General features: G+C 48.4%; 1 protein-coding gene across 1 annotated transcript; it reads right to left on the reverse strand.

The window, feature by feature from the left end:
• Positions 1-494: 494 nt before the first annotated feature.
• GPX7 (glutathione peroxidase 7) lies at positions 495-8183 on the reverse strand. Its single transcript, XM_061411953.1, has 3 exons — positions 7985-8183; positions 2985-3246; positions 495-1261 (listed from the first exon to the last, which is right to left on the reverse strand). Exons 1-3 carry the CDS (start codon positions 8117-8119, stop codon positions 1098-1100), a joined length of 561 nt encoding a protein of 186 aa, XP_061267937.1. The 5' UTR covers positions 8120-8183; the 3' UTR covers positions 495-1097.
• Positions 8184-9591: the final 1408 nt, after the last annotated feature.

Consider the following 9591-nt stretch of genomic DNA (forward strand, 5'->3'; position numbering starts at 1 on the left):
TGGTTTTGTGTCATAATTTGCTATAAAACCATACTGATGGACACAAGGTTGCATAAAGTTTTCACTATAATGAACAATGTGCATACATATTTGCACTGTTTGGGAGTCTTTTCAAAGGAGAAATGATGGAGCAAAGCGTGTAGACATTTTGTTTTAAAAGATACTGACAACTCATCCTCTAAAACCCTGTACCAGTTTGTCCCGCCAACAGCTTATGTGAATGCCGATTTTCCCACATCCTTACCAACAGCAGGTATTATCATTTAACAAAATCTTTCCAACTTGAATGAAGCTGAACATCTTTTCATATCTTCATTATCCATCTCTATATTTCAGTGAATTACCTATTCATATTCTTTGCCTGTAATTGAAGTGTGTTTTTGGTCAGTGAATTTCTTATCAGGCAATAATGATTGGTTTGATTAAAATAAGTTTGAGAAGACTTTGTACCAAATTGCTAAAAGTTTACCTCCAGGGACCAAGAGTACAGAAAATGAGGGAGATACTTTCATTTTTTATTTTGTATCATCTTGTATTATTTTACAATGAATTGTATTACTTTTGTAATAAAAAAAAAAAACACATGAAAACAGTAACAGCTACAAATGTTTGGCCTGGATTCTCATGGCTCTAAATTCATGTTGAGTTCAAGTTTTTATTGATCACAACTTATTTTTTGGTACATACGCAAAAACCATTTATTGAATGCCTCCTGGTTAGCTGGCACTGCCCTTGGCACTTTCATAGGCTTTTCTTCCTCATCCTCACAACAGCCCTGTGAGGTAGGAATTGGCCCTGCTTTATAGGTAGGAGATTATTGCTTGAAATGCTTCTATTTGCCACACATTCTCACGGGCTAGAGGTTCTTATCGGCTGGTGAGTCATTGGTCAAGAACTCTCACTGGTCAGGAGTTCCTAGAGGTTGCTCTAAGATTCAAATAATCAAGCTACTAGAATTTTCCCCCAGTAGGAGTGATGGGGTGGGGGGACAAGAGTGGAGGAGAGTCAGTGGTCTCTCCCTTTGTAGCACCATTTCAGTCTGCTTTGGTCACTCATGCACGGTCAGGGGAGGGGATGGGGGTAAGGAGGGAAAGTGGTTATAAGTCTTCTCGCTTCTTCAGGATGAGTTTCCTCACAAGCGCTGTAATCTGGGGCCTGATTTCCTCCACCGACACAGTTGGGTCCCAAGCTCCTATCACCTTTCCATCTGGGGCCACCAGGTACTTCCAGAAGTTCCAGGTAGGCTCCTTCCCAGAAGTCTCTAGAGAAAATGAAGGAGAGCAAAGTGTGCTTCTCTGTGTCCCGTCTCCTGGAATTCCATTAGCGGTATCCATCTCTCCCCTGAAGCACTGGTTCTATTAGTTAGAATGAACTGCAGAACTTTTAAAGGTCCTGATGTCCAGTCCATACCCACAGACTACTTAAGGAAGAATCCCTGGGGGTAAGACTCAGGCATCAATATTCTCTAAAAGTTTTCCAGGAGATTCCAATGTGGTGCCTAGGTCAAGAACCATTGCTTTAGAATTCTGTCAAGTGCCTGATAAGGCAATATCTGATCTTCCTTTATTAATGATCTCAGAGACTTCCCTGGCAGTCTAGTGGTTAAGATTCTGCTTTCACTACTGGGGGCATGGGTTCAATCCCTGGTTGGGGAACTAGGATTCCGCGTGCTGCATGGTGTGGCCACAAAAAACCAAAAAGTTTTAATGACCTCAAACTACTGCATAGTCTGTAACCTACTCTCTGATTTAATCCTTTTTTTAGGAGTATTTTATTTAATTTATTATAACACTGTTTCATGTTTTGTTTTTTTGGCCACGAGGCATGTGGACTTTTAGCTTCTCCCACCAGGGATCGAACTAGCACTCCCTGCACTGGAAAGGGAAGTCTTAACCACTGAACCACCAGGGAAGTCCCTGATTTAATCTTAATGGTTCCCATATGTTAGTCCTTGGACTGGTTGCATCTGAATCATGGTGGTGGTGGTGGAGCGGGGGCTTATAATTAAACAGATTCTTGGGTCCTGCTTCAGTAGGTCTCAGGCTAATGTATTTTAAAGAGCTCCCCAGGTGCTTCTAAAACATGGCCAGGTTTGATCTATAACTATGGGAACTGGGAAGGAACTAATAAAAACACATGGGGGGGTGGGGGGTGGGAAATATTAGGACTGACCCACAGAGCAAAATTCAAATTGCCTCAAGAAGGGACCTTTGGTTTGCAACACTGCTGTTTGTCATTTACTCTTCCAGGTAAATGGGTTCTGGGGGAGGGCAGTGAGGGATATGAAAGCAACCAGAAGCATGGAGTGGGAGGTGGGAGAAGGTAAGAATGGAGCCCCCAAAGGAAGGGAAAAGCCTGAGAAAGGAAACAGGACTTAATGACAAGATTGGCTAATGACCCCATTTTGTGGTTCTCAGGCTTCTGGGAAGGGATCTGTTTCTCAAATACCAAGATCTTTTCTTTTTTTTGTTATTTTGGGGCTTTTTTTTTTTTTTTGCCATGCCTGACAGCTTGAGAGAGCTCAGCTCCCTGACAAGGCACTGAACCCAAGCCCTGGAAGGTAGTAGAAGTGCTGAGTCCTAACCACTGGACTGCCAGGGAATTCCCAAGAGCTGGTATTTTAGCTTAGAAGGTTTACCTCCTGTGGTCTACAGACTGACTGCCTCTAACTCAGGATAGGAGATACCTGTCAGCCTTCTCCAGGAATGTGGTGTCCCTTGTTTGAAGCTAAAATCTGAGAGTGCAGTTTCCTTCTAGGAGCCCCTGTGGATGGTAACAGGAGCGGAGACAGGCCTGCAGAATGACTCTGGGGGAAACTGCAAGGCATTAAGGGTGGAGATACTCTTAGGCAGGAATATTCTTCAGTTCATCCTCAAAGATTTGTGCTAGAATAGACCATCAACCCAGCTGCGGGCATCTAGAAGGGGCCCCAGGTCACCCAGCCAGCCAGTGGCTTCTGCTGCCCAGCCAGCTGGGGGACTCACCAGTCAGGTACTTGAAGGCAGGGTGGGCACCAGTGCCGGTGACTGCAATCTTGCTAAACATGGGGAAAGAGACACTGTATGTGCGGCGGGCAAAGCTCTCGATCTCCTTGTTGCTGTCGGGCTCCTGCTGGCCAAACTGGTTGCAGGGGAAGGCAAGCACATTGAAGTGGTGGGGCCCCAGGTCCCGCTGCAGCTGCTGCAGGGCCCGATAGTGCTGGTCTGTGAAGCCGCACTCGCTAGCCACGTTCACCACCAGGGACACCTGGGCAGCAAAGACAAAACCCAAACACATACACAACCCAGAGAAGAGGCACACGCTCTGACATGCCCACATGTGTGGCCCCTCAACAACGAAAGCATTCTCTCATATATGCAGGAACACAACGTATACACATGTAAATGATGCCCTCACATATACACAAACACATACACACAGGCACAAATGAAATCAGACATGCAGGGGCTTACAGAAACATAAACACTCAGAATAAGCACACAATAGACATCAGTGGGTCTGCCTATGGCCTAGGACACAAAGATACTTTAGCACTCACTACTCATGCCCACAAACACAGAAAGAACACCATCACAGAGAGAGGCACACATACTGGCGAACTCCCATCAGGAGGTGATACAGGAGACAAAGAAGGCAGACCTGGCTTTAATTTCTGGCTCAGTCAACTAGCAGTCATCATTCTATACTGGAGTCATCATTCTATTCTATATACCTGTTGGTCTCCCTTCTAGAATGTGAACCTGCTGAGGGCAGGAGCTACGTTCACTTCCCTGGGGCTGAAACATGGAAAAGTCTTAGAATGTATGTGCTGAGTGAATGAGTAAATGTGCACATATAAATGATCGCCTATGCAATGGGTACATAGACAGACATGGTTTTCCTGATAAAAGGATCTCACGAACCTCAGGGCAATCCTTTTTTGCCCTTCTCCTTCCAGCAAAAAAAACACCACTTCCTTCTGTCACTAGACTAACCTTTAAATAATAATTGCCTTATAACACATTTATTCATTGCCTTCAGGTGATAAATATAAAGCTGGCTGATGGAACTCGATTATATGACTGCAATTACAATTTTGGCACCAATGTGCTATATTTTTCAGCTTCTGGTTACATATTATTGCAGGATTTAAAATCTTACCCTGTATCTGGGCAGCCAAGTCCTATCAATCTGGCCACCTTTTAATACAAGTGGAAGGATTATACCAGTTGGCTCCATAGAGAGCCAGGGGCAGCTCAGGGCACTAGACATGCTCAGGCTGGGCAGGGTTTCTAAACCTCAGCACTACTGACATTTGGGGCTGGGTAATCTGTGTTGTGAGGTAGCTGCCCTGTTCACTATAGAATGTTTAGCCATATCCTTGGCCTCTACCCACTAGCCGCCTAGTCTTACTAATCAAAAAGTCTCCCCCAGACATTCCTGAAAGTCCCCTGGGGAGAAAGATCACCACCAGCTGAGAACCACTGGGCTGGATGCTGAGAACCATTGAGCTGTAACTCCCTCACCCATTTCTTGGGGCCCCAGCCTGTGGCCATTTTGTCATCATATGCCATATTGTGAGACCCCTTTAGCTCCCTTCACTAGGTGGAGGTCTTCCTCTTTCTTCTCTGCTGGATCCCTGGGCGCTGAGAGCATTAATGCTTGTATAACCTACATCTTGTGTGTCTGCCCATACTTTTAGAAAGAGGGAAATCCTACTTCTATTTCCATGCCTGAATCCAAAAAGCTTATCTTTAAAGTGACCAAAACACAGACATGCCTATGTGCTCAGTCATGTCCAATTCTTTGTGACCCCACAGACTATAGCCCACCAGGCTCCTCTGTCCATGGGACTTTCCCAGGCAAGAATACTGGAGTGAGTTGCCATTTCCTCTTCCAGGGGATCTTTCCAACTCAGGGATTGAACCTGTCTCCAGCACTGGCAGGCAGGTTTTTGACTACTGAACCACCTGGGAATTTCGAAAACACAGATACACCCAAATACACACAGTTAATTTATATATATACATATATAAGTACAGATGCAAACTCATAGGTGTATGCAAAATAAATAAACCATTCACACTGGGGGGGTTTCCCTAGTGGCTCAGATGGTAAAGAATCCGCCTACGAAGCGGGAAACCTGGGTGTGATCCCTGGACTGGGAAGATCCCCAGGAGGAGGGCATGGCAACCCACTCCAGTATATTCTTGCCTGGAAAACCCCCTTGGACAGAAGAGCCTGGCAGGCTACAGTCCATGGGGCTGCAAAGAGTCAGACATGACTGAGCGACTAAGCAGCACACATACACTACACTCAGGCCTACACGTACATAACCTCACAGCATAGGCCAGGGAATTCCTGAGTGTCATGCACTCATCTACACTCCACACTGGTCTAAAGGACTGTCTCCCAGTTTGTGCCTGAGGACACAAGCCATTCAACTTTGCCCATGGCTATGTCTCCAGGGCACGTATGGCTATGTCTCCCTGCGGCAGGCAGTAAGGAAGCCAGTGTTTTTTTTTTTTTCCTAATTAAAAAACAACAACAAAAAAACCTGTAGTAAAATATACATAATGAGCCAGTAGCTGTTTGCAGGTGAAGGACTGACCATACTGCCAAAGGATCAGAGCAAACTTGGGTTAATTCATAGTATCATTTACAGCTTCCTGGCCTGACTGTTCCTGGTTTCCCTCTAAAGCTGGAGATTAAGACATGGGCTCTGGGAACTGGATTGCCTGGCCTCAAATTCTAACTCTACCTCTTAGCAGCTGGGTGACTTTCTGGATTTTTTGTTTTTGTTTTTAAATTTCTTTCTGATTGAATTCTAGGCCTCTCACTCCAATGCTTTTTAGGATTTACCAATGACCTAGAGGATGAAAACATTCAGAATTCTGGAACCACTTTCTGGGTAATTTTTTTCCAGGATTTCTGTTCCTCACATCCTGGATGCCTTATTACTTCTAAAAACAAACAGTCTGTGTCTCTTTTTGCCTTAGTACCTTTTACTATTAGAAATTACATTGTTCGTATCTCTGTTCTTTTCTTGTCTGTCTCCTCTCGACCTCATATAAGCTCTATTTAAATTGAAACTTGGCCACTTTGTTCACCGTTGCATCCCCTGTACCCTCAGGGCTGGCATGGTACTTAGTATATAGTAGGTGGTCAATAATAAATGAGTTAATGAGTAGCAGAGCTGGTCAAGTGTTAAACCTGGGGCTCTCTCTGATGAGCTGCACTAGAGGGAAGGGAAGGCCCGAGTGGGAATGGGTCCTGCTCTGACTGGCTGTTTCCCTGAGTCCTGGATGAGATTTCTGCTGGGGCCCAAGAAACACAAGTACATGGCACTCTACCAAGGGTTTCCACACTGCACGTCATTTGAACCTCACAATACCTTGGGGAGGGGGGGAACCTGGACAAGGGCTACTGTCCCCAGGACTCCCAGTATAATTGAGAATTTCAAGGGGTAGAGAGTACTTTTTTCATTGAAGATGGCCTTGCTCTTGGAAGATTGCTAACAGCCATTTTCTTGTGTGGTTCATCCAAACCTGGAGGCTGGGCCTACCTGTCCATTAGAGACCAACTCCTTATCCTTTCCACACACAGCCCCAAGTCTACCTTGAGAAATGAACTTGGAGGGCTCTTTGTTTCACACAGTGAAACATTTAGGTCTCTGAATAAAGTGTTTAAGGCTCCTTTTGATCACTCCCTACCCTCTTCAGCCTCATCTTTCAGCAGATGCTTTATATTCCTTCAAGCACAACGGCTTGAGGACTTCACTACCCCTCATCACCCTTCTTGCTGTTTATTTCTGAGCCTTGCTTCCCTGGTGGCTTAGATGGTAAAGAATCCGCCTGCAATGCAAGAGACCTGGGTTCAATCCCTGGGCTGGGACAATCCCCTGGAAAAGGGAATGACTACCCACTCCAGTATTCTGGCCTAGAGAATTCCACCGGCAAAGAAACCTGGCAGGCTACAGTCCATGGGGTGGCAAAGAGACCGACTGAGTGACCTCCACTTGGCACTGACAGTTCTCTTTGCCTGAAATGCTCTTCTCGGTTTTGCTAAAACTCACTCTTGTTTCAAAGACTCACCCAGGCACAATTCCTCTCTCAAGCCCTCTCCGAGCTGAGATGCCCCCTCTGTAAGGAGGTAGTAATTAGACTGGATGACTCTTCCATCTCAATCTGAGCTGCCATCTTAAAAGTTTGCCTAGAGGAGACCACGGATGGGTGAGTGGTTCTCCTCCAGGCTCCCTGCTTTCTAGCGCTGTGTGACCCTCCATCTCTGGGTCTTAGTGTACTCTCCAAAACTGGGCTCTCCAAGTTTTAGAGAGTACTCTAAACTCTGTACTCTCCTCTGGGCTCTATTGCCTGATGACCTGAGGTGGAGCTGATGTAATAATAATAGAAATAAAGTTCACAATAAATGTAATGCATTTGAATCATCCTGAAACCACCCCACCCTCCCCACCCTCTGAAAAAATTGTCATTAATGAAACCAGTCCCTGGTGCTAAAAAGGTTGGGGACCGCTGCTCTAAAAGACGATGTGTAAGGTCCCGGTGCATCTGAAGTGATAACTTCCTCCGCACCGAGCTTTCATTTCCACAGTGTTCTCAATGCACTTAATATAGCCAACTCCCTTTGTTCCGGTCGCGGAAACTGGGGATGGGAGAGACAAAGGCTGCTACTGTTAATTTTTAAACCTGTGCGTGACAGGCTGCGCCCCGCTGCCCAAAAGCGCTGGGAGGGAAATCGGCGCGAGCAGCGAGAGTTTCGGGTTTCACCGCGCACGCCGGGCCGTGCCACGTAGTCATGGGACAGACCCGGCCGAGGATCTGGGGGCGCCACGCCCGGGGGGGATGCCGGGTGGGGGCGGGGAGCCAGGGCTGGGTGACCGAACGACCCGAGCCCCACGGAGCCCCATCCGGCAGGGTCCTGGGCGCCCGGCTCCCGGGCCAGGGTCCGGCGGGGCGGCGCCGAGGCCCGGCGGGCGGACACTCACCGAGCCTCGGTACTTCTCCAGCGACACCAACTTGCCCCGGATGTTGACGGCCTTGAAGTCGTAGAAGTCCTGCTCCCGCGGCGCGCAGGCCGCCGCAGCCAGGAGCAGCCACGCCGCCGCCCGTGCCGCCACCATGACTCGCTCCGCAGCAGGCGGCGTGGCGAGGGCAGAGGCAGGGCAGGGGGCACGGGCGCAGCGGGGGCGGGAGGCAGGAGGGGGCGGCCCCGGCGCCACGCGGCCCTCCAGGCAGGACGCGCCCCCTTCTTCCCCGCGGGCGGTGGAGCGCCGGGCTCTGGACCTCGGTCTCCCCATCTGTACTGCAGGAGTGCTGGGCTCCGCGCCCCTTCCCCGACCCCAGGGCCGTGGTTTCAGGGTTCTGACCACTGAGATCCGAATTCGTTTCAATGAGGTTTCCTCTTGTTCCAGGATGCAGGGAAAGGGAGTGGAAAAACTTCATCTGGGAGCTCCCCTTCTGATTAGTGCCCTTTGGCTGGTCGCTTCACCTTTCTGGGCCCCAATTTTTCATCCGTTCCCTTCCTGACCCACCTAGACAGGACAGGATGATAGCAATAGAAAAATGGATGTGAAACGTTTTGAATGGTGTCTGTGAACTTTGGGTGGATGAATGAATATTCCCTAAAAGTGATGGGACAAAGAAGACAAGCTGCTGCTGCTGCTGCTAAGTCGCTTCAGACGTGTCTGACTCTGTGCGACCCCTGTCCCTGGGATTCTCCAGACAAGAACACTGGAGTGGGTTGCCATTTCCTTCTCCAATGCATGAAAGTGAAAAGTGAAAGTGAAGTCGCTCAGTTGTGTCCAACTTGTCACGGCCCTATGGACTGCAGCCTACCAGGCTCCTCCATCCATGGGATTTTCCTGGCAAGAGTACTGGAGTGGGGTGCCATTGTCTTCTCTGAAAGAAGACAAGACAGAGGGCCAATTTCAGGTTGGATTCCTGGGAAGCAGATTCTGAGATGGAGATTTGCAGTTCAGGGTGTTTGTGGGGGAGTGCCCTTGGGATGAACACCTGTGGAGGGAGGCAAGGAAGCGGAGTCGGCAGAAGCCCAGAGCTCCATGCAGGCTCAAGGACAGTCATGGCTGACCCCGCAGGGGCTCTGGAGCTAGAATGGCCCGTCAGAGTTGTCCCCCGGTGAGCGAAGATGACCAGACCAGGCCTTTATATCCCTGCCTTCATCTCTCATGGGGTGTGGGGCCATCTGGGAAGAGGTCTGACAGGAGCCAAGGTGTCTGTGGTGCGTGGCTGGCAGTTAAAGACTCTTCACTGACAGCATTCCCAACAGCTGGTGTTCCAAATCTTCCCTGATGGGGCTTCTGGGAAGCATGTCACAGTGTCTCCCAAACTTGGAAAACCCTTATGGTGCCCCACTAAGTGCCAAGCATGGTCCTGGATGCTGACACTCTCCAGGGGCTCACGGGCTGGTGGGAGAAAACTAGAGCTTTCATGTAATGCGATATGGACTAAGCACTTCTACAGTCATTCAACAAATGCTTCTTCTGGTTCTATAGCAGGTACTGCTGTAGGTGCCTTTCATGCAAAGGATAAGAAGAAAAGACAGAGAGGCAGGTAGGCCTGAGGTCGCACAGTC

The sequence above is a fragment of the Bos javanicus genome, chromosome 3 (assembly GCF_032452875.1).
Source record: "Bos javanicus breed banteng chromosome 3, ARS-OSU_banteng_1.0, whole genome shotgun sequence".
Taxonomy (NCBI): domain Eukaryota; kingdom Metazoa; phylum Chordata; class Mammalia; order Artiodactyla; family Bovidae; genus Bos; species Bos javanicus.

Excerpts from the sequence above, each read along its gene's own strand:
- GPX7 (XM_061411953.1), bottom strand. The coding sequence starts at position 8,119 with ATGGTGGCGGCACGGGCGGCGGCGTGGCTGCTCCTGGCTGCGGCGGCC. Across the intron at positions 3,247-7,984 it reads TGGAGAAGTACCGAGGCTCG|GTGTCCCTGGTGGTGAACGT; the intron begins GTGAGTGTCCGC and ends TTTGCTGCCCAG. Across the intron at positions 1,262-2,984 it reads TGCCTTCAAGTACCTGACTG|AGACTTCTGGGAAGGAGCCT; the intron begins GTGAGTCCCCCA and ends CATTTTCTCTAG.